Source organism: Syngnathus leptorhynchus, chromosome 6 (genome assembly GCF_054491065.1).
Source record: "Syngnathus leptorhynchus isolate UIUO chromosome 6, UIUO_Slep, whole genome shotgun sequence".
Lineage (NCBI taxonomy): Eukaryota > Metazoa > Chordata > Actinopteri > Syngnathiformes > Syngnathidae > Syngnathus > Syngnathus leptorhynchus.
This window is the reverse complement of record NC_141200.1, coordinates 218,623-240,000: the sequence shown is the minus strand read 5'-3', so window position 1 is coordinate 240,000 and position 21,378 is coordinate 218,623. Positions and strand designations below refer to the sequence as shown.

The following is a 21,378-nucleotide window of genomic DNA, read 5'->3' as shown; positions in this document are numbered from 1 at the left end:
TTCGGGAGGCAATATAACCGCATGGCATGTATGCTAAAAGCATCCTATGTGAATACTTAGCAGATGATATTGATTCAACAAATGATTGGCATTTGGAATTGAACCCCCAAAGATCATTGAGGGCAACGGGGCATTGTCAAAATGTCATGGACTATTCAGAAAACAAGAGTGTACTTACTTTTGGGCAGCAGAGGACGTGATTCAAGCAATTTCTTGAGGACCTGACCTGGACTTGTGGGTGGAAGAGATGCCGACCGAGATTGACGCAAGGAAAGGAGCTTCATTTTGGCCCATCTCACTGAAATATGGCGGTACCCTGAGATACAAATAACGCCACATGACATTTTCGCTTTGCCTCCTGAGCCGAAGTTTGAAATAGCGGTCGTGTATGGTGGCAGGGAACTTCATTCACTTCACAACAACAACAACTTGGCCTTGGCACTGCGCTCGTGGCCTACTGCTAACATGTATGGAAAAATCGATTGACATGCTAACGTTAGCCTTGCTAGTCCCAGTTTTAGAAGCCTCCAAACGGTCTGGCTCATGCTATGTCAAGATACGATTCGATCTTACCCTTGGCACAATGGCGGTTGAGTTTTTGTTTTTTTTCTGAAATAGGGGTTCTTTTTCGAAATCTTTTGGTGGCTCGTTTTCGAACCCGAAATGAAGACGAAAAATCCCGCCTCGGCCGTAATCACGCTCACGTTCGGCGGCAGAACATTCGAGGTACGTTCAGGGAGCGCTCACAAAGTAGGACAGTTCCACAGTACCTACAAAAAGCTCATTAAATGCATCAAACGACACTGTTTAGCTTTTGAGAGCACCACAGGGGCTAAATGGAAACATTGCTATTCTTTATTTGACAAACCAAAATCCAAACAGACATCAATTCTAGTTTCAGGGATGGATGGTCTGAGAAACTGGCTGTGTGTTTAGTCTGCTGAGGTGACTCTTCACTTTGTGACATCACAAGTTGAGGACAAGTTCCTTTTTTTGGATCAGTAGTCTCTTTGGGGATATGTCAAGGCGCCACGGTATGTGTTGAGTCGAAAAAGAAATACCTGAGAACATTCAGACACCTGAAAATTTGACTTGAAAATAGGAAGTGATTCCCACCAGTGCCGCCCGCCGCTGTTTGCAGGAGGAAGCGTTTTTGACCTGGCCATGCAGGCAAAATAAGTGGGCATGCGCACACACACACACACACACACACACACACTCGAGGTGGCAAAATGATTCACTCCTACTTGTGGTGCTGTGAGAACACTGGACGGCACATGGTGAGCGTCTCTCTCGTTTTCGCTCTATGCGGTGAGCCTCGTCCTCTGCAGGTGCACACAGTCGGATAGGACAGACAGGCGGAAAGGCGCACACACACACACGCACACACAGCACCTCCCCTCAACCCAAAAAGCGGAATCAAACCTTTTTTCCACATTTGATGACCGCCATTCTTCTTGGGGCCCTCTCTCTCCAATGCTGGAAAAGTTATCGACGACCTGCCCCGACCCGACCCGACTCCCTGTCCGTGGGAGCCCCCTTCTCGCTGAGCCACTTCCTGTTTGCATTTGCTCCATCAAGGTGGGCTGCTGACACACTTGTTTAATAATTAAGGGCACAGCCATCATTTTGTTTCAGTCGAAGCGAGCCGAGATGCCCGGCGGCCGAGTACTCACAATCGGGATGCTGTTTGAAACATTTTTTGCCGGCTCCATATCCACTGGAGATAGGCCACTTGACCAATGAATGGATAGATGAAGAAGATTAAGAGTCTCGTTAATGAACGATTCTTTTGAGGGTTTTCTCCAAAGAGACACTTTATTTCAAGCAGGTACCTAGAAAAACAACCGTGCCACAATTTCTGTGCAGTATTTCAACAGCAATGCAGCATTTAGCTTAAACAACAACAACAAAACGGTACCTATACTGAAGCAATGATTAAATTGGGTCATTCTATTGGCTCAAATGAGTTGACTAAAAGACCAAATGAACTGATCATTTCATGCTTTTTAATACTAATGCAGGGCTGTCTATTTTTTTCTGCCCCTTTTCTGTGACGTCACGACCCCCCACCCACCAACCAATAGCGTTTGAGTCAGCCAACCGCATACAAATAGCTAAACCGGCTTTTTACGCCAAAATACAAACACAGCTCTTAAATTGCGAGTCCATGAGTGCGATCATGTTGACCGCTGTTGACCGGTGTGTGTGTCTTATGAACAAATTCAAGCCGGCTGCTGTATGACGTTGACGGGACAAGGCTGTTGATCTCTTACTGTTCCTGGAGTGACGCTAACTCTAGCTAGCTAGGTAGCTAGCTAGCTTGCGACGCTACGTCACGTCCTCCCTTGCCAAGATCGTCTAATCGCGCACATGTCTGCTCAGCTCACTCTGATGGCTGCCGGGTCAACATTTGTTTTATTCATTTTTCTTTAATGCGAATATTTTATCACTCTATGGTGGCATTGCGATATACTCGAGTAGTTGTTTTAAGTTGGTAGCGTTTGAAAGCCTGCTTTGTCGAGAAAACCCCTCATATTCAGGCAGTGAGTCAACTTAGTAGAATAGTCATTCGCACTCGAGACGACTCTGCTATTTTCAGAAGAATTCTGGTATTGTATTATTGTTACTGAAAAGTGTAGGTATTCAAATAGCCAACAAACAGCGCTGAATGATGTCTTGCTGTGGTCATTTTTTTTTAGGCTTTTCAACTTGGACTACAACTCCCAGGAGTCTTTGCGAAGGCGGAAACCCGACGTGTCGACCAGTTCACAGTTCACGTACTAGAAAGGAGCAGTCAAGCGGCCTTTCCATTGGGCTCAAACAGCAGCCGGCATGCTTTTGTTCACCTTTTACTTTTAGAAATTCCATTTTGCACGCACGCACGCACACAAGCGAGCCGCCATGGGCACGGTCTTTGCCATTATTTTGGTCTTTGTCGGGTGTTGTAGCAATGTGGTGTTTCTAGAGCTGCTTGTAAGGTTAGTGGCACACGCACACGCACACGCGCACGCGCACACTTCCTTCCAAACTTGTGCCCTCCCTTCGGACCGTGCAACGTAACGCAAAAGGGAATCGTTCAAGTGCTGTAGACTGCTGGATTTTGTTCAATGACCAATCTTAAACGAATTACTCGCCCAAAACGGTTTTTTGTTTCACGTTTTTTAATTTTTAATTGCACAAAACCATTTTAAAGTGTACGGCTGAATACTGTGTCCTTTTCTGGGCGTGGCCTCGTGAGTGACGTCAGGAGGAGTTATGTTTTGGTCTGCTCATTTCACGTCAGACTATTTTGGCATGTCGGGATTTACTTTGCCACGCAGTTCGAATTTGGCTCGTCCCTTCTTTGCTCTCCTCACTCAGAGATTTCCCCGGATGCGGCAACATCGTCACATTTGCGCAGTTTCTGTTCATCGCGCTGGAGGGATTCATCTTCGAGACGCGTTTGGGCAGCAAGAAGCCCGCCATCCCCGTCAGGTGAGCGAGCGAGCGAGCGAGCACTCTGGCCAGGCCTTGGGATTTGCGTGACTCCCGCTTCTCTTTCCCGCTTCCCCACCAGAAACTATGTGATCATGGTGACCATGTTCTTCACGGTCAGCGTGATCAACAACTACGCTCTCAACTTCAACATCTCCATGCCTCTGCACATGATCTTCAGATCGGTGAGAAAAGGAGCAGATAATTGGAGCTTGACGGCCTGGAAGCGTCACGGTGCTTTGTGGGTTGTCTGCTCGCAGGGCTCTCTGATCGCCAACATGATCCTGGGCATCGTCATCTTGAAGAAAAGGTGGCCCGTTGCGCCGTCTCCCCCTCGCCGCCTTTCTGGAGCTGTCCTTTGTCTTTCCGCAGGTATCCGCCCAGCAAGTACGTCTCCATCGCTTTAATCTCCGTCGGCATCTTCATCTGCACCGTCATGTCGGCCAAGCAAGTGGTGAGTGGCCTGCTCCCAATTCTGCCAAAGGCCTTTCTGACGTGGGTTGCTGCGCCGCGTCTCCGCAGAATGCGGCCGACGTGGGCTCGGAGGAGGAGCGAGGCTTTCGTGCCTTTGTGCGTTGGCTCGTGGGTGAGCGTGGCCTCGACGGCCGACACGCGTGGCCCGGCTCGTAGCTAACGTCGGCCGGCCGGCCGTCCGGCCGTCCTTTCAGGAATCGCCATGTTGACCTTCGCTCTGCTGATGTCGGCGCGGATGGGCATTTTCCAGGAGACGCTCTACAAGAAGTACGGAAAACACTCCAAAGAGGCGCTCTTTTATAACGTGAGTACTGACGGCCTTTGTCGTCATCCTCGGAGCCGTCTGGTTCTTGATATTTTTTTTTTGTCCCGCGCAGCACTTCCTGCCTCTGCCGGGCTTCCTGCTCCTCTCCGCCGACATCTCCAACCACTGTGTTTACTTCAGTCAGAGCAGTGAGTGGCAAATGTCAAGCTCTTGGAAAGGCTGCTAGCTTGGCGCAAACTGACGTCAACTTGTCGTCCCCCCCCCTGCAGCTGCGGCGCTTGTTCCGCTCCTCCATGTGCAAGTTCCAATCATGTGGCTCTACCTGCTGGCCAACGTGGTCACGCAGTATCCTTTTGTGCGGGCAGCGTAGAGCGAGCGCCGCCCGCTTTGTTGTCCGCCTTGACCCGGCGCTCAGGTACGTGTGCATTCGCGGCGTCTTCGTCCTGACCACCGAGTGCGCCTCGCTCACCGTCACCCTGGTGGTGACTCTGAGGAAGTTCTTCAGCCTCATCATCTCCATCGTGTACTTCCAAAACCCCTTCACGGCGTGGCACTGGGCGGGCACGGCCGTGGTCTTCGCCGGCACGCTGCTCTACACCGAGGTGTGGAGCGGCTTGACGACGCCGAAGAAGAAGGCCCGCTGAGGAAGCTCTTGCTTTCTTTTTTTCAACGGGGCGGGGCTACCCTTTGAAAAGCGGCGGTGGCGACCAACGGAGTAAAAAATTGCTGCAAAAATGTTCAGCTAGCTTCACTTTGCTGACAATTTACATTTAGGACCTCGTTTCAGAACCGATGTGTGCTGTACTTTTTGTTGTTTAGTGAAAATAGGATTCTTCCCTTTTTCACCTTAGCAATGCCAGTTTCGGTTCGGTGGGTCAAGGGGACGTGAACTACTGGCGACGTGGAACGAACTTCCGAGTTCAAACATTTTAATTTGCTCTTTGAATGTGCCACCTTATCCAATGACATCGTTGTAAGCAATTGACAATAAAATGTCATTTTTGCTTTTGTACATTTGGAGTCAATACTGTTTTGACACTTTGAGATTCCTCCGAATATAAAGTGCGTTATAAATATAATTTATTATTATTATTGTTTTCCATAAGTACGTACCTACGTGCAGGCATCGAATCAGACTTTGATTCCGGTCGGTAAAGATGATCTGAGATAACAGATCTGACGTCACGGCATCTGTACTCGGACTTAATCCCCCTCGCTCCCGTTTGCCTTGTGGGAGCATTCTTGGCATTTTGTGCACGGGCCGCAAAGTGGAAAATCCCCCCCCCCGGCAAGGGAAGACAAAGTGGAAATGGGATCTGCGCGCGGAGGGCAGGTGGCGAGTCACGGCCGAGGCATGCGTCCCTTGGCCCGCGCATTCTTCAGCCGTGAGTCGCGCACAGGCTGCGTCGCGTGCATGCGGGCTGGCTCGCGCTGGCTTCTTCCCGTAGTCTGAGTCAGACGACCGCAACGTGACGCGCTCCTCTCGGCCTTTGATTTGAGCGCGCCGCAGGAAGCGGCTGCCGAGTGACTCACTGAGCTCGCTCCTCATGCTCATCCCGAGTACCCGCCGCATCTCACACTCACTGCAAGAGTAAAAAAGACAAGAGGCACCGATTTAAAAAAAAAAAAAAAAAGTGCAAACTTTTAATGGAATGAAAAACTATTTTTGTCGCACTGCATCAATCGAGTGGCTCTAGTCTGCCTGCCTTGGCCACCAAGAGGAGAAAAGACCAAATAAATGTATTCTATTGTTTGTCGACATGTTTTGCGGCACAGTTTGTGTTCAATCTGATGCTCAATGTGCCACAACATAGATGCCGTTTAGCATGAGTGAAAAGCTAAGCTATGTGAAGAAAGTCACTCTCTGTTTCCTTTCCAAACTACACATCTATTTTTAAATGGAGCGAGTCAAAGTCAATTGCTGTAAACAAATAAAACTCAAGTACACAAGCTTAAAGAAACTACTGAAGTACACAAACTATAAGCACTTGTCCTGGTTTATTTCCAACAACCGTGTGATGGGACAAAAATTGCTTTGTCATGCTCCGTGCGTGGGGATGCGTTGCGGGGGCGCGCGCGCGAGAGAGAGAGAGAGCGTGAACGTGCGCCTGGACCAGCTACCTCACTAAAAGTGGGAAAGCAGAGGATGAACAGCTCACTGATGGTAAGATCTCGGAAAGAGCAAGGTCAGAGGAGGCTGGGCTCCTCGCCATCGCACGCATGCGCGGTGCTCTGCTTTCATCTGGAGAGCAGCGATGGAGTTTCCGAGAAAGGAATAAGCTCTTGTGTGCATGGTAAGCATTCCAAGAAGCTCTTTCTACTCGACAAGGATTTGATTTGTGAAGTGGCTCTCAGCGATGGCAGTCTACCTACCACCCACCGCTTGGCTGGGGTGGCTATTGCGTCACTTCGTTTCTCGAAAGAAAATGATGTCTGGACTGTCAAAGTGTTGTTAAAGCGCATGTGGGGGGGGGGGGGGTATTTTGATTAAAGCACGTGTGTTTTTCTTTTTATGGTTAGCCAGCTTCAACTGGGAGTGAACCCACAGCAGCTTGAAGCAACGTTTGTTTGTTTGTTTGTTTGTTTGTTTGTTCCTATCTTTTTTTGATACGGTCTGTCAAAGTATGGAGTGAATTGCGTTTAGTGGCAAAGCGCATCCAACCCCTGTGTCGGTGCCAGGAAATCGTTTGGCTCAGAAATGTTGTTGCACTTCAAATGAGCCTGCGTGATTGGAGACGAAGATTGAGTTTCCACCTGAATTTCCTGCATTGGCTTTATAAGGCGCTTTTTCTGCCACTCCGTCGCTTCCGGCCGGCGGTTGCCAGTGTGCGCCGCGCCGCTTTGCCGAGCCGAGCCGAGCCGAGCCGACGCCCCTTCCCAAACATTCGCACAGCGGTGACGACGCATGACTCGGCCCAGAGCGGGAGTCCAAGAGCCGAGCCTCTGCTTACTGGCTGAAGAGTGATTGGACAAAAAGTCGATCGTGACCTCCCCATACAGGTGCCAGAAGCAGAGCGCGCGCGCGCTCGCTCGCACGAGCGGACGGACGGACGAAGAGATCAGACTCCTGGGAACACGTGAATACAAAGTCGTGGGCGGCCCACGGTGGGCCCGATATTCCAGTCAGTCCAAAAAAGAATCGGGCTGAAGATTGCCACTACTCTTCAGAGCTTGTCTGTGCGTGTGTGTGTGTCAGAAGGACGGACGGACGGACGGACGGACGAACGGCGTGAAGTTTGTGTAGGCTTTTATCTGTATGAATGTTTTCGGTTATAATTCTTCATGTTTGTGCCTTTAAACTTGAGCTCTCATCATAAGGACCGCACTCAGAAACTGGTTTCATTTGGTGACCTAGATGTTTGTAGCGTGTGTCTAGCACCACATGAAATCAGGGTTCTGGGAGGTGGACTCCCAGCATTTTCTCAGTGTCCAGCTGTTGTCAAATGCGATGCGCTCTATCAATCAAGTTGGATTGGATTTGGGGAGCGACCGCTCCATTCAGTGCCTCGCCAGATCCAACAGATGGCGCCGTTTCATATTCATGCGAGTCCGATGCGAGTTAGATGTGAATAAAGTTGTCTTCATCCTAAACAGTGCTCTTGAGTGTTTGTGACTTTATTAGATACTCTCGCCGTATTGTTGAAATGAATCGAAGTGGAACTATTTGATGACTAGTCGAATTTATCTGGCAGTTTCTTCCTGTCCACTGCACTGAACCTATTTGCAAAGGAAGCGGAACAAGTTTTGAAGCTTCTGCTAGTTGGCTCCTCCCAGTTGTAGTGTTCCCTTCCCTGATTGGTCCATTGACAATAATCCGCCATATTCAAACTTCCGCCGTGTTGCCTGTGCTCGGCTTTAGCAGTCTGTTGTCTTTGTTACATTTCCAATTCATTTCCGAGCCATAGGTGTCATTCCGTTCACCTCAAGGTTTTGTTTTCGAAAGCTAAGAAAGTTTTCTGCGGGATGGAAGAGGGGGAAGAAGTGAAAGCGGCAGCGTCGTTGGGGAAAAAGACGAAGCTTCGTCGGACGTCATCGAGATTGTCCACCGCCAGTGTCTGCAGCCTTGCTGAACCTTCGCCGAGAATGCTCCGCAGAAATAACTCCAACAAGTACATCAACGTGTTTAAACCCAGCTCCTGCACACTCTGTAGCCGCGCTATTACCAAAACGAGAAACGGACAAAAACGGATTTGTTTGCTTGTTTGCGATTGGTAAACGCGGCGTTCAAGTGCGTCCGAGAATCCGGACATTTCGGATCACATGACTCAAACTTGAGCGCAGCCTTTTCATCCAATCTATCAAAAGCTTATTTTATCTATGCATGCACCTAAAGATAGTTTTAGGTCATATGGTTACCGCTTGCTTCACTTCCGATCAAACCACACTAACAAGCAAAAAAAAAAAGTTGCAGTTGCAGTTTTGTTCGGAAAAAACCCAACACCGTTTAATATAAGGAAGTCAGTTGATCAGTTGAAATTCCACATTTCTCCATTTACTTGAATTGTAAAAGTAGGACACAGGATCATTCCGATCAACCCGTGGGTGTCATCCACTTAGCACCGAGTCCACGCTGAGACTCACAATACCGAGGCTGTTTTATTTATTTATTTATTTTATAAATAATTGCAGCAGCAGCAGGAGGACTGTGCAGCTCAGCTTTGTAAACACACTGCGAATTGTTCAGGCTAAATCAGTTGATTTCTCCCTTTTTATACATGATCTGACTTTTTTAACTTTTCATGGCATGTAGTGTGCTGCGCTGATGTTTTTGGCCCATTTCTTATTAGAGCTCTACTGCAGAGAGGAAGCTCTTTTACCTTTCTGACTCCAGGGACGCCTTGGGACTTCAGTCTGGTCAGTACAAGCTTAACACCACGCCCCCCCGCCCCCCTCAAAGCCAGTTCAGGGGCTCTTCAAATATTGTCTCCGCAGAAGCGCAAACGCAAGGAAAAGGAAGAGGACACGGTCAGCCTGTCCGGCTTCGACCTCAAGGTGAGAGTGCTTGTGGGTTTTGCACCTTTTTTTATTCGCTCGACTCCGACTCAGACGAGCGTGCCCTTTATCAGGAGCCGACAAACAAGAGAGGCCGGCCGCTGGCCAGAGTGTCGTCTCTGGTCAACTTCATGTCTCCTTCCAAGAACGGAGCCGTGCGGCGCTTCGGCCAGAGCCTCCAGGTAACGCCGGGCGGACGATCATCTCTCGGGCCTCCGTCCCACAATCGGCCACTTGTCAAACTCCACGCTGAATGGCGTCGGTTCCCAGTCCGTGTCGCTGCGAGGGGACGTCAAGTCTCCGGCGCTCCGCGGCAAGGCGGCGGCTGTGGCTCCCACGCCCAGCAAGCGCAGGAACAGCACGCTGTGGTCGGAGACGCTGGACGTTCAGCAGAAGAGCTCCTTCTCCCCTAAGGAGATCAAGAGGCAGGAGGTGTGACATCCGCCAGCCGCTTTGGAGCAACCGGCACGGTAACCCCAGCGCTCTTCTTCCTTCCCCAGGCCATTTACGAGCTCTTCCGGGGCGAGCGGGATCTCATCGAGGATCTCCAGCTCGCACGAAAGGTCTGAGAGCTTTCAAAAACATCGCGCGCTCATTTGCGTGCGCGCGCGCGGGCTCGGCAATAACTCCGGCTGCTGGGCTCAGGCGTACCACGACCCCATGCTCAAGCTGGCCATCATGACGGAGGAGGAGCTGGCGCACATCTTCGGCGATCTGGATGCGTACATCCCGCTGCACCGGGGTAGGTCGCACGAGCCCGCTCTTCTTCTCATCCCTCCGTCTTCTCGCCGTGCGCCCTTTGCTGCATTTTGTGCTTCAATTCCATGCGCTGCCACCCGGGGCAGACACCCAGAATGATTTCACGGCTGGCAATTCATTGTTGAACATTTAAGATTTGCGTGTCAAATGGCAAATAATCGGGTCGGGTCACTCTCGGCTCGCGTAAACATCCAATCGGGTTTTTTGTCGGGTGCGTGAAGTCAGATGCGCGGCGAGTAGATTTGAGCGCCGCGACATTTCGCTTGATTTCTTGCAGATCTCTTGGCCAAGCTGACCCACGGAACGAGCCCCGACGGGACGGTGGCCCAGATCGGACAAATGGTGATCGACTGGGTGAGCGTGACGCAGAGCAGGCCGGTCGGGGCTGTCGGTTTTGGCGCCATCAAAGCGTGACGCAGGCGGTGGTCCCTCCCTGCCTCCCTGCCTCCCTCCCTGCCTCCCTCCCTGCCTCCCTCCCTCCCTCCCTCCCTGCCTCCCTCCCTCCCTGCCTCCCTCCCTCCCTCCCTCCCTCCCTCCCTCCCTGCCTCCCTCCCTCCCTGCCTCCCTCCCTCCCTCCCGGCAGCTTCCGGGCCTGAACGCCTACAGAAACTACTGCAGCAACCAGCTGGCGGCCAAGGCGCTCCTGGACCAGAAAAAGCAGGACCGGCGAGTGCAGGACTTCCTGCAGCGCTGCCTGGAGTCGCCCTTCAGCCGCAAGCTGGACCTGTGGAGCTTCCTGGACATCCCGCGCTCGCGCCTGGTCAAGTACCCGCTCCTGCTGCGCGAGATCATGAGGCACACCCCCGCCGAGCACCCGGACGTCGCCAACCTGGAGAGGGCGGTAGGAATGGCAAAGGCGCAAGGCAACGCGCTCCAAAGCCCTTCGTTCCTTCTCTTTGAAGCCAAGCCTTGCGTTTGGGCCGCCCAGGTGTGCATCATCCAGGACATTTTGTCCGACATCAACGTGAGGAAAGGCGAGTCGGAGTGCCAGTACTACGCGGACAAGCTGGAGTACCTGGACCCCAAGCAGCGGGACCCTTTGATCGACACCTGCCGCAGCCTCTTGTGCCACGGCGAGCTCAGGAACAAGAGCGGATTGGTGAGCGCGCGCCGTCCGCTCCGACCGGATGATGCCGAAAGGTGCTCTGCTTCCTGGCTCCGCTTCAAATGCCGTCCGTGCCTCTCTCAGAGGCTGCACGTGTTCCTGTTCTCCGAGCTGCTGGTCCTGACCCGGCCGGTGACGCGCAACGAGCGCGGCGGCCTCTTCCAGGTGTACAGGCGGCCCATCCCCGTGCGAGACCTGGCGCTGGAAGACCTACAGGACGGCGAGGTTCGCACGGGGGGCTCCTTCAGGGGGGCTTTCGCCAGCGCCGACAAAGGTGCCTCACTCCATCTTTTTGTCTGAGTTTGCATCATAGAAGGTAGCACATTTCTTTTGGACTTGATCATATCAATGAGTATTTTGTTTTCTCTCACTCCAGCAAAGAACGTTTTCCGCGTGAGATCTTCGGACCCGTCCCACGGCCAGTCGCACACGCTGCAGGTCAACGACGTCTATCACAAGCAGCAGTGGCTCAACTGTCTGCGCGACGCCGTGGCACAGCGCGACGCCGCCGTGGCACAGCGCGACGCCGGCGCCCCGGCCGACGGCAGCACCGTCGTCGTCGTCGCGCGGGCCAAGCGACGCTCGGCGGTCGTCTGCGACGAGAACTGTCCGGTAGCGGGGCCTCAGCTCAGGCCGCAAAGGTCGCGGCGCTCCGTCAGCAGGAAGGAGACGGGAGTGTAGAGGTGAACGGCTTCACCGCGTGTTTTGTTTCAAATTCTTGTAGCAGACTGAACATAAGACAAAGTAAAAAAAAAAAAATAACAAAAAAAAATCCGTCCATGTTTGTCATGTGCTGTATGTTGACTAAGTCTGTGATTGGCAGCCGCTCTAACCATTCCATTTCAAATCATTGCTCTGAGAATTGCTCTTTATTTTCAAAGAGAAAAGTCACGCGACACGGGAACAGGCCGGACGGCCGGCTCGTGGCGATTTTTTTTATTTGGTGGCGTGCCTCGGCACACAGTGGCGCAATTTGTTTGAAAGACGTTTTTAATGTCAAATCGCTGGCGGAAACCAAATAAGTGAAGTTGGATCATTGAATTTGTGTGTCCGTTCATCCCGCTTGCAACTTTGCATGATAAAATGGCAAAGCGTTTTTCTTTTCTATTTGACTAACAAGCCTCAAAATGTCATGGTGTCAGAGGGAATGCTCTGCCAAAATAAACACCCGGCGGTTTGTCTTTGAGATGAGTGGGATTGCTTGTATTTGCTCAGCAACCTAACTGAACAGATAACAAAAAAGGGAGCCAGTGCAAAAGTCCAACAAAGAGCAGTCGCCTTTCTTATCTTGGCTAATGGACAATTCACAAAAGGTAGAAGCATGTGTGTGATTTACAAATGTACATCCTTACAGTCTATATGCCCACACGCCTCCACTCCAGCGCAGGTTTGCAATCCTGCTATTTTGCAGCATTTTTTCTATATACAACTGCCGTTTAGCCTCCAGTGTATTTTTGGGTCTCATTCCACTGTTGACCACTAGGTGGCGGCACACCATGATGTTTGATGCTGTTAATTTGCAAGAAGAGTGAAAACAGGAACCATTCCAAGCTCAGCCTTGTTCTAACCAAAGGTTTTGTCAACAGGTGGAGGTGGGTTCATTTTTTTCTTCTTGTGTACCTTTGGAAAGGATGACTATTGTATTTTGTCAGATGAAAAAAAAAAAAGGGAGGGGGGGGGGGGGGGGAGATCCGAACAGAGTAGCACTGTACAAAATTGTTGTTTTGGATTTGACTTATTGCACGGGCGTAAGCGTCACACTCGAGAAGTCGGGCGGCACATCTCGCCCGATCGGGTTGCCAGTCCACCAAAGAAGATCCGAACGTACCTGCCCTGCCACGTGAGGCTTCCAAAACGCCCGTCAGACGGGAGCCGAGGGGGCGTACGACAGAAAGGCGAGCGTGCGTTTGGGCAAATCCAGCTGGGAGAAAACGTGGAGCGCCTTCACGCCCAGGATCCGCCTCAGGGCCACCCGCGCCAGCTGCTGAAGGCTCAGCGGCGTGTCTGCGCCACAAAACACAACAGCTAGGCCAATGCGAATGGTTAGCACTTGAGATTAGCCTTCATTCCACACGGAGTTTTTTTTGCCAGTACGACAAAACATCCCAATTGTTTGCGGCTGCCGAGCGTGGCCGTACCCTCGTAGAAGCGAAAGCAGAGATGCGCCGGCGATCCGAGCGGCGCGTAGTGGACGGCCTTCTTGTCGGCGTTGTCTCGGGCGTGCAGGTCGGCGCCAAACTCCACCAGCAGCTCGATCAGCTCCACGTGGCGCGCCTTGGCGGCGGCGTGGAGCGCCGTCTCCTGGAGCTTGGCCGCATTTACGTTTGCGCCTTTGAAAGAAAATGGAAGGCCTGATCAAATTGGGAAAAAATACTGGACAAAAACTCCAAGCCTAAATCAGGTGCCAGAAACATGACAAAAAGATGTGAAACACCGCTAAGCGAAAGTGGCCCGGCTGAGCATTTTTTGCTTTGTTTTCTACTGACCTGCGTTGAGGAGCAGTTTAGCGCAGAGGTAGTGTTTGCTGGCGCAGGCCACGTGCAGCGGCGTCCCGTAGCGGCAGTCGTGGGCCTCCATGGAGGCGCCGTGCTGGATGAGCAGCTCCACGCAGTCCAAATTGCCTGTGGACAAACATTACGATGAGATTGTAGGTTTTGGGAACATGCATCAATCAGGCAGGGCCTAGCCGGCCGTCCGGCCTAGGCATCATGGCGCACGCGCTGATTTGGCATTTGAGCTACCTCGCAGACACGCCTCGTGGAGCGGCGAGAAGGTGAAGAACTGCGGGTTGACGGCGGCGCCGTGCTCCAGCAGCAACTTGACGCACTCCGGGCTGCCGGCCGCGCAGGCGTCGCACAGCGGCGTGCTGCCGTCGATGTTGCGGGCGTCCACCTGTGGGCTCATCAGCGGGAGTTTGACTTTGTTGGGGGGGTTTTTTTTTTCCCCAAAAGACTCCTTTTGATTTCATTGACTTTGAGATCAGATCATTGATTTGACAAGGGACAGGCGATACGATCCGCTCACGCTTTTTTTTTCCTTCTGTAATTGAGCATCCTGGTTGGCAAGTTCTGACCTGCGCCCCGGCGGCCAGCAGCAGCGCGACGCAGCGGGCGTGTCCCCGGACGCAGGCCTCGTGCAAGGGCGTGACGGAGTCGACTGCGGGCGCGTCGACGGCCGCCCCGTCCCGGATGAGCTGCTGCAGCCGCGCCGCCCCGCCTTGCGCCGCCGCCTCGTGCACCGCCGAGCGCTCCGTCCAGAAGCCCAGACCGTGAGCTGTACGCGCAAGCAAGCAGTCAGGTGAGACAAGCGGAAAGTGTTGAGCGACTCCTATCATCAACACGTGACCCAACCCATTGGGAATTGCAACTTTGACAGCTCATTTGTTGATTTTCAAATGAACAGCATGCAGTCCTTGTTTTGACTGAAGCATCATTGACAATTTGATTTGTCCTCAAAACATGATGAATTGTAGCAAGGCGCACTTGTGTCTTTCTGTTTGGAATTGCAAGTTGCAGAGTGCTAAGCTGCTTACCGATGTCTCCGTACAAGGACGGCCTGTTGCGCCTTATCTCCATGCCGTCATTTTCCTCGCTCGACTGTGCACCGTCGAACATTCAACGGAGGAAGCAAGTCATTGCGGCCCGAAAAAGCCGTCGGCCGCCGGCCGCCGAGCGCCAGTGGCAGCGCGCTGGACGTTGCTGCAAAAATAACGCCGTGCCCGCGCGTCCGTCCGTCCGTCCGTCGTTCAAACGAGCTCGGCGAAAACAAAGAACTCTGGGAAATGTAGTCATCGCAGACAACGAGGGAGGGGTGGGGGGCGCTCTTTGGACCAATATATTTATTTGTCACTTTTTGGTCAGATTTGATTGGCTTTCATAGATTGGTAATTGAAAGGCTCCATATACTTACGTATTCTCGGTGGGATTTATTTCGGCTTCTCACGTTTTTGCTTGAAGGCCACGTTCAGAAAAACGGACTAAAATTCTTTGGCTTTCAACTGCGAGATATGATTGCAAAGAAAACTACGAATAAAAAATAAGAATCAATTAAATGGACTTTGTGCAAGAAATGTTTTCAAGTGTTGTTGTAAATACTTGTCAATGTTTTACGTTGAATTATGCGAAGCACAGTCGCTCGCGTACGTCGTTCCAGAATTAGCGTCGGTGCCTGCCATGCGGCTCGAAACAAGTTTGACAACTTTCAAAATGGATGCGGTGGCTGGCTGCCAGGCAGGCAGGCAACTCGTTTGCTTTCGTTTCGAGTGGACCCGCGTCGCTTTCTGTCACTAGGGGATTTGATTTTCACCCACGTCGGATTGACGAGCAAAAACGGAATTTATCCAAGTTTTAGCTAGCTGTCTTCGCTGCGCCGTGTTTTTTCTTTTTTCTTTCTTTCTTTCTTCTTTTTCTTTTCTTTTTTTCGTTCCCGTGTGTTACGTGGCCAGGGATCCTCACTTCCTGGTTTGGAACGAGCTGAGCCCAGCCGATCAACGATGCACAGGCTGGCGGGCGGACGGACGGACGGACGGACGGAAAGCAAAGCAAAGTGAAAGTAGATTTGCGTATTTGCGAGTAGATTGATTGAATGCGAGTTGAATTGGGGAGGGTCATGTTTCAACCCAGGAGCGTTTGTTTTCGAGGACAGCGTTACAGCTGACAAGTTCCGAAATGGAAAGTGGAACCGATTCCGCTTCGAGTTGAGTACATTTAACTTTCACTTTCGCCTTCGTAAATCAACGTGAATCCAACTCTTCGCCCCAAAACAAAATCGACCTTCTGCTTGCTTGCTTTGTTTATTTCTTGCTTGCCATAAGCGTACGACGAGCGAGAGCAATGGAGGAAGGAGTGAGTCTGTGTGCATTTGGCCCTTGCTTTCTTCCCAAGCAAATGTGCTCTGCTCTGCTCACATTCAGGTGTTTTAATAGCACTGAGCGAATGCTCGGACACGGAGGAAGGAAGGAGTCTGTGTGCATTTGGCCCTTGCTTTCTTCCCAAGCAAATGTGCTCTGCTCTGCTCACATTCAGGTGTTTTTATAGCACTGAGCGAATGCTCGGACACGGAGGAAGGAAGGAGTCTGTGTGCATTTGGCCCTTGCTTTCTTCCCAAGCAAATGTGCTCTGCTCACATTCAGGTGTTTTAATCGCAGTGAGCGAATGTTCGGACACTTTCCAACGGAAAATCTTGGCTCCACTCCAAAGTGCCTTCTTGTACGAAGAGTCCAAGCTGTCATTCAGATACAAATGGCCTCGCTTGGTTCAAAACCCGGCCTTGAACCAAAAGGTGATCCCAAGCTCCGTGGACCCTTTGCAAATTCAAACGTCAATGACGCTTTGTATCCGACTCGACGCAGTACGCCGCCTTTCGAGCCAGGAGAAAACAAGCGGGCTATTCTGAAGATGACCTGGAGGAGACTTATGGCTTTTTGCTCTTTGATGACGTCCACAAGGTACAAATCGCATTTCCTCGCTCGTCTTACTTTTGCCGACGATTCGTATATTTTGCTCTTGGCAGGCCAATGCGCTCGGGCAAACCGGAGTAGTCGCCGGGACGAGCTCCTGTTCCGGTTTGGGAGACCCCTCCAAAGGTAAAAAAAAAAAAAAAAAAATGTCAAGCAGGAGGCACGGCGCATTCGGGAGTTTCACTATTGAGAGAAAAAGAGAAAAAAAAAAGAGCTCTCAACAATCTGCCGTTCCAGCCTCGCGTGTAAATGCCCAAAATCAATACGGTGGACTTTTGCTCTAGTGCAGCGCGGCGCCATCGCTTTCAAGCCGCAGCGTTGGGGTTCTTGAATACTCTCCGGCAGCCAGAGATTTTGCAAGTCCCCCGACATTTGTCTTTCAGGCATTTACATCTCCATGTTCTCCGACTGTTTGGCCCCGGAGCGCTGGCGGGACGGACAATCGGGCTACGTCGCCATCGTCAGGCTGACCACGGTAGCGACGGCACCTTTCTTTCCCGCCGGCCGCGGCTCGCTCGACGCGTCCGTTGACGTTCTCCGTGCCGCAGGGGCGAGTCAAGAGAGTTTGCGAGAACCACGGCCGGGATATCTTGGCGCCCACGCCGGGCTTTGACTGCCACGTGTCGCAGCACCTGGCCTCCGTCACCGCCCAAACCGGCTTCTCTCTGGCCTTCCGCAGAACCCAAGTAAGTCAGGCGCCGGGCCGGAGGTGCCTCTGGAGCCACGTGCCGAACCGATCCCTCCATTTCCTTTCCGCAGTGTTACATTTACGAGCTGCTCGACGACGGAAGCGAGCAAACGGCGCCCAGCCTCACTTGCCCCTTTGCTGTGGTGGCGTTTTCCTATCAAAAGAGAAGGTGAGCCGGCCGGCCAGCCAGCCGGCGAGTTGAAGCAAATAAAAAAGAAAGAACCACAGAAACGTAAACATTTGTTTTCCTTTTCAGAGCCTTGGCCACGAAGGGTAAGTAAGCGCCGAGCCGAGCCGATCCAAAGAAGCCGTGTCGCCCGGGTCGTGCCAAATGTCCTTTCCTTGGATTGTCGCAGAGCCCCAAGCGCCTGGCTCGCTCTCATGTCAAATTCCAAGAATTCTGCCCGTACTACGTTTGGCCCGAGGCCAAGGGGAGAACACAAGCAAAGGCCCGTGTGACGTGGTGACGCCCGTGGCGAGTCCATCCCTGCTACCTGCTGCTCCTCGTGACGCGCCGACGGCCCAACTCGCCGCCACGCCGCATACGGGCCCGAAAGACAGCCCCGCAACGTCGGACGCACGCGGCGCTCAGGCCCAAACGCCTCCGCCCAATGACCCTAACGCCAGCCACCGACCCGGAGCGGGAACCTTCCGGACCCCCGACGTTGAGAAAAGTCGAGCCGCTCCCGCAATCTGGTCGGAGAAGACGAGCAGCGCAGAAGCCCGAGCGAGCGCCGCGCCAAACCCTTGGCGAGCCGAAAGGTCGCCGACTCACGGCGTTCCCGCCGAGCTGATCGTGAGCTTCACCTCGGAGCAAAGCGTGAGCGGCACAAAGGAGCCTTTGAGGGCGTCGGAATGTCCGCCGATGGACGCGCCAGCAAACCAGCAAAGTCCAAAAGGGAAAAAAAAGGCCAGCTCCGATCCCTTTCCGACACGGCCGGTCGACGGATCTGAACGTGGCAACTTGGCGCGGCCGGTCATCAGCCAATGCGGAAGAGTCTTGGTTCCTCACGGCTCAACTTTTTGCGCTCGGTCTCGGCTCCCGAGCCCTCCCGTAACTCGGCACGCGGACCGAGCGGCGACGGCAAGTCCGGAACGCAGCGGCCGAGACGGGCTCGAGGGGGAAGAGGCGCGAGGGAGGACCGTGACAAAACATCAGCGGGATTCCCATCCTGAAGCCGAGACGCAGCCCGCTGGGAAGAAAAGCAGGCTCCTCCGTGCCCAGCCCGCGGCCGCCTCCGTGCCAAAGGAGCCCAGATGGGCGCCGGAGGAGACGCGGGGCCGGAAAGGCCAAATCGTGTCCAGGCCTCCGTCCATTTACCCAAAGTGGAAGAGAATGAAGACACTCAGGAAGCAGGTCCACATCTCACGGGAACACTTTCAAAAGACATGTGAGTCCCTTCATTGTTTGTTGGTTGGTTTGTTTCGGGAAGCGTTGACTCTCACGTCTGTTGTGTTTTGCGCGCACAGGGTGGATGCACTTTGAGCGGCCGTCCCGCGCCAAACAACCGCTCGGGACAGACGCCTTGAATTTGCTCGCCGACCTGGCGCTCGGGGCCGACCGCCAGACGCTTCCGTCAGAAGGGAGGAAGAGCCACCGGGGCCAAAACGTCCCTCTCGTGGAAGGCGGCGACTTGCTTTCTTTGTTGTCCAAAGAGCACGCGTACTCGCTACCGCTGTGGGCTTTAGCGGGCACGCCCTTCCGGGTGGCCCCCTTAAGGGGTTCCGGCGGATTGCTTCGCAGGGCGCCGCGGGCCTCCTCCCAAGACCAAACGGAAAAAGAGCATTGGAGCGGCAAATGGAGCCAGGCCTTCCGGCGCCACCGCAGCTTTCTTTGCAAAGACGGATCCGTGGCAGTGACACGCCAGTGGGAAGAAAAGTACGACTTTAGCCGAGACAGCAGGTTCTCGTGCGATCCGAAGGACAGAACCGTCCTCCGGGCATTGCACGGGTACGTACGGAGCTGCCAGCCAGCCAGCCAGCCAGCCAGCCAGCCAGCCAGCCGCCTCTCATCCTTTACTCTTTCCGCAGCCCGTGGGATTCCTCTCTGGGCGAGTCCGGCCCAGACGCGCGGCTCGTCCTTCACATGTGGATCGGGTTCTTCTACAGCCGTTCCACCGCCAGATTGATTGACTTTGGCTCGGAGCGCAATGAGCACGCTTGTTCTTCTCGAGCGGAGAACCCGACGAGCCAGGCGCCGTTTGCGCCGGCGCTTTCCGCTTCGGCCACCGAGGGGACCCCACGCATCCGCCGCGCAGCAGCCCAAAATGACCTCATCGGTTCTTCTGAAAGCAGAAAACTCCACACTACTGTGGAGGAAGGGCAAGGTGAGGAGGCGGACGAAGCGTTTCCCTCCGGGGACTTTTCTGGCCCCCGGAGTCCCATTGAAAGGAGCGAAGCGGAGCTCGTCGAGCTTTTGTCCAGCCCGCCCGACGAGCGCCGAGATGACAACCTCGCTCAAAGCCTCCTCGTCGGAGACGGCCGCCGTGCAGACGCAGAGACGCTCGGGAAGCAGACAGACAGAGACTTTCTCCCGGCTTCTCCAAAAAGGAGCCTCGAAGAGTCGCCACGTAGGCTCGGGGCCGGCGAAAGGCCGTCCGACCAGCCGCCCCCCCCCGCCGTATCCGAGGATGGCCGGCACCTCAAGTCCACCGACTACAGATTCTACATCTTAGCCACGTCGGAAGATTCCTTCTTTGCCGAAACCAAGGTAGCAAACAAATCCTTTGATCGATTGGGATCGAGCGTGGACGCAACTTGTTCGACTTTCCAAAGGCGTGTTTAGAAGCGGCGGGTCACACGGCCGTCCGGCCGAGCCAGTTCTTCCTCGCCGGAGAGTCTTCGCCTCTCCTCATCGTGGTCAGGAACGAAGACATCTGCGCGCACCTCTCGGAGGTAGGAAGGAGTCCCGGATTGGACGAGTGGAACGGGCGGGCTGGTTTTTGCACCTGTGGCTTGCTTCAGGTTCCCCATCTACTGGAGCTGAAAAAGTCGCCGGGCGTGCTGTTCGCGGGCATCGAGGAACCGCACGACCTGGTGAATCGTACCCATCAAGAACTCTTTCTCGGCGGAGGCTTTGTGGTGTTTGATGGGCCGGCCTTGGAAGCCCTCAGCCTGGGTACGTAGTACGGCTTTCTTTGCCTGGTTCAAAAGGTCTGATCGCCCGCTGTTCAGACACGGCCAGAAGGTTCTGGGAAGTCCTGCGAGGGCTCAACCAAACGGAAAGGTGGAAGTGGTTGCTGCACTACAGAGACAGTCGGCGATTGAAAGAGAACGCAAGGTAGGCCGCTCTCTTCCAAATGTGGCTCCCGCGTGGCTCCCGCGTGGCTCCCACGTGCCTCCCACGTGCCTCCAGGTTCAGCGCAGAAGCTGAAGAGAAGAAGCTCTTCTTAAAGCGGTCCCAAGAGACGGGACTATGCGCGCTTTTGCCATACCACGAATGCGACGCCAAGTCCAGGGATCGTCCCGACTACCTTGCTTGCCTGCTGCACTTGCAGCTCCAGAATATCGCCGCTCGCTTTCCCGTCTTTCTAACGGGTGAGCAACATTGGCGCTTGCTTCCAATGCTAACAGAATCACACGCCTCTTTTCTTCTTCCAGATACGGCGCTCGGCGAGGAATTTGAGAAGAACGGAATTCTGACGGCAAGCGTCGACTCCTTTCTGACGGCTTTTTCCTCCACGTGACGCGTGTCCCGCCTGACCTCAAGTCTTATGTTGACTCTTTTCTGACATGTCCTGCCTACCTGACCTCAAGTCTTTTGTGCCCACCGGCCGGCACTTGGCAACTCAATGCAAACAATAAACCTCATGACTTAATTGACTAAAACCGTACTACCTTGAGCCGAGCAAAAGTTGGATATAAATCCAAAGTGTTGCTGTTTGTTTTGTTTTTTTTGTGTGTGTGTCTTTCGAAGCTGATGAGTTGCGCCGTTGTCTGTGATTGATATGGGATGGTTTGTCAAAGATTTCAAATGTTTTTGGAGCGCTTATGTGGAGGTCTGAAGTGTAGGAATCTGTAGATGACGTTTTGACTCATTTCAATGAACTCATGAAATAAAAGAATTGAAAAAATAGGAGCCGTCGTGTGACATCATCAGTTGAGTTCCTCTGGCAACAGACACAACCGAGCGAGCGGCGAAGCCACGACCACCCCACAAG

General features: G+C 53.1%; 4 protein-coding genes and 1 long non-coding RNA gene across 13 annotated transcripts in view; 3 read left to right on the top strand and 2 right to left on the bottom strand.

The window, feature by feature from the left end:
• The window catches only part of LOC147054960 (uncharacterized), a 2,719-nt gene extending 2,006 nt beyond the window's left edge, over positions 1-713 (bottom strand). Inside the window, exons 1-2 of the long non-coding RNA XR_015066383.1 lie at positions 574-713; positions 1-316 (exon numbers count right to left, since the gene is read on the bottom strand). The exon at positions 1-316 is cut by the window's left edge and continues 2,006 nt beyond it. This is a non-coding gene — a long non-coding RNA (uncharacterized LOC147054960). The remainder of the gene's footprint in view (positions 317-573) is intronic.
• A 1,469-nt stretch (positions 714-2,182) lies between these two features.
• Positions 2,183-5,228, top strand: slc35b4 (solute carrier family 35 member B4). The gene is made up of 11 exons (XM_085915351.1): positions 2,183-2,612; positions 2,703-2,981; positions 3,364-3,477; positions 3,560-3,662; positions 3,738-3,787; positions 3,850-3,931; positions 4,000-4,063; positions 4,146-4,255; positions 4,329-4,404; positions 4,486-4,561; positions 4,632-5,228. The coding sequence occupies exons 2-11, from the start codon at positions 2,905-2,907 to the stop codon at positions 4,858-4,860; spliced, it is 981 nt and encodes a 326-aa protein (XP_085771477.1). The 5' UTR covers positions 2,183-2,612; positions 2,703-2,904; the 3' UTR covers positions 4,861-5,228.
• A 2,782-nt stretch (positions 5,229-8,010) lies between these two features.
• LOC147054958 (neuroepithelial cell-transforming gene 1 protein-like) lies at positions 8,011-12,258 on the top strand. Of its 3 annotated transcripts, XM_085913588.1 has the most exons (12): positions 8,014-8,325; positions 9,004-9,070; positions 9,149-9,208; positions 9,283-9,390; positions 9,479-9,640; positions 9,709-9,771; positions 9,854-9,950; positions 10,245-10,321; positions 10,551-10,808; positions 10,896-11,066; positions 11,157-11,346; positions 11,449-12,258. In XM_085913588.1, the coding sequence occupies exons 1-12, from the start codon at positions 8,180-8,182 to the stop codon at positions 11,751-11,753; spliced, it is 1,704 nt and encodes a 567-aa protein (XP_085769714.1). In that variant the 5' UTR covers positions 8,014-8,179; the 3' UTR covers positions 11,754-12,258. The 3 variants fall into 3 exon arrangements, with proteins under 3 accessions (XP_085769712.1, XP_085769713.1, XP_085769714.1); XM_085913586.1 differs by having other exon boundaries at positions 8,011-8,325; positions 10,896-11,346; XM_085913587.1 differs by having other exon boundaries at positions 8,011-8,325; positions 10,551-11,066.
• asb13b (ankyrin repeat and SOCS box containing 13b) lies at positions 11,841-15,747 on the bottom strand. 3 transcript variants are annotated; one of them, XM_085913591.1, is made up of 7 exons: positions 14,605-15,747; positions 14,146-14,345; positions 13,814-13,964; positions 13,559-13,693; positions 13,211-13,402; positions 12,901-13,076; positions 11,841-12,692 (listed from the first exon to the last, which is right to left on the bottom strand). In XM_085913591.1, exons 1-6 carry the CDS (start codon positions 14,684-14,686, stop codon positions 12,934-12,936), a joined length of 903 nt encoding a protein of 300 aa, XP_085769717.1. In that variant the 5' UTR covers positions 14,687-15,747; the 3' UTR covers positions 11,841-12,692; positions 12,901-12,933. The 3 variants fall into 3 exon arrangements, with proteins under 3 accessions (XP_085769717.1, XP_085769716.1, XP_085769715.1); XM_085913590.1 differs by having other exon boundaries at positions 11,842-13,076; positions 14,605-15,069; positions 15,167-15,747; XM_085913589.1 differs by having other exon boundaries at positions 11,842-13,076; positions 14,605-15,069; positions 15,182-15,747.
• On the top strand, positions 15,232-21,296 carry tasor2 (transcription activation suppressor family member 2). 5 transcript variants are annotated; one of them, XM_085913581.1, is made up of 16 exons: positions 15,725-15,767; positions 16,204-16,352; positions 16,423-16,518; positions 16,584-16,656; positions 16,914-17,005; positions 17,079-17,216; positions 17,290-17,387; positions 17,475-17,491; positions 17,575-18,609; positions 18,689-19,169; positions 19,250-19,928; positions 19,994-20,113; positions 20,183-20,336; positions 20,393-20,498; positions 20,574-20,755; positions 20,819-21,296. In XM_085913581.1, exons 1-16 carry the CDS (start codon positions 15,740-15,742, stop codon positions 20,902-20,904), a joined length of 3,534 nt encoding a protein of 1,177 aa, XP_085769707.1. In that variant the 5' UTR covers positions 15,725-15,739; the 3' UTR covers positions 20,905-21,296. The 5 variants fall into 5 exon arrangements, with proteins under 5 accessions (XP_085769703.1, XP_085769706.1, XP_085769705.1 ...); XM_085913580.1 differs by having other exon boundaries at positions 15,233-15,767; positions 16,219-16,352; positions 19,994-20,336; XM_085913579.1 differs by having other exon boundaries at positions 15,235-15,767; positions 19,994-20,336.
• Positions 21,297-21,378: the final 82 nt, after the last annotated feature.

Coding starts and splice junctions, on each gene's coding strand:
- slc35b4 (XM_085915351.1), top strand. CDS start 2,905: ATGGGCACGGTCTTTGCCATTATTTTGGTCTTTGTCGGGTGTTGTAGC. Junction 4,064..4,145: donor CTTTGTGCGTTGGCTCGTGG/GTGAGCGTGGCC, acceptor CCGTCCTTTCAG/GAATCGCCATGTTGACCTTC. Junction 4,256..4,328: donor AAGAGGCGCTCTTTTATAAC/GTGAGTACTGAC, acceptor TGTCCCGCGCAG/CACTTCCTGCCTCTGCCGGG.
- LOC147054958 (XM_085913586.1), top strand. CDS start 8,180: ATGGAAGAGGGGGAAGAAGTGAAAGCGGCAGCGTCGTTGGGGAAAAAG. Junction 8,326..9,003: donor CGCAGAAATAACTCCAACAA/GTACATCAACGT, acceptor ATTTCTTATTAG/AGCTCTACTGCAGAGAGGAA. Junction 9,951..10,244: donor GTACATCCCGCTGCACCGGG/GTAGGTCGCACG, acceptor GATTTCTTGCAG/ATCTCTTGGCCAAGCTGACC.
- asb13b (XM_085913591.1), bottom strand. CDS start 14,686: ATGTTCGACGGTGCACAGTCGAGCGAGGAAAATGACGGCATGGAGATA. Junction 13,965..14,145: donor TGCTGGCCGCCGGGGCGCAG/GTCAGAACTTGC, acceptor ATGAGCCCACAG/GTGGACGCCCGCAACATCGA. Junction 13,403..13,558: donor TAAACTGCTCCTCAACGCAG/GTCAGTAGAAAA, acceptor TTTCTTTCAAAG/GCGCAAACGTAAATGCGGCC.
- tasor2 (XM_085913577.1), top strand. CDS start 16,071: ATGTGCTCTGCTCTGCTCACATTCAGGTGTTTTTATAGCACTGAGCGA. Junction 16,353..16,422: donor ACCCGGCCTTGAACCAAAAG/GTGATCCCAAGC, acceptor GACTCGACGCAG/TACGCCGCCTTTCGAGCCAG. Junction 19,929..19,993: donor CCTTCTTTGCCGAAACCAAG/GTAGCAAACAAA, acceptor GACTTTCCAAAG/GCGTGTTTAGAAGCGGCGGG.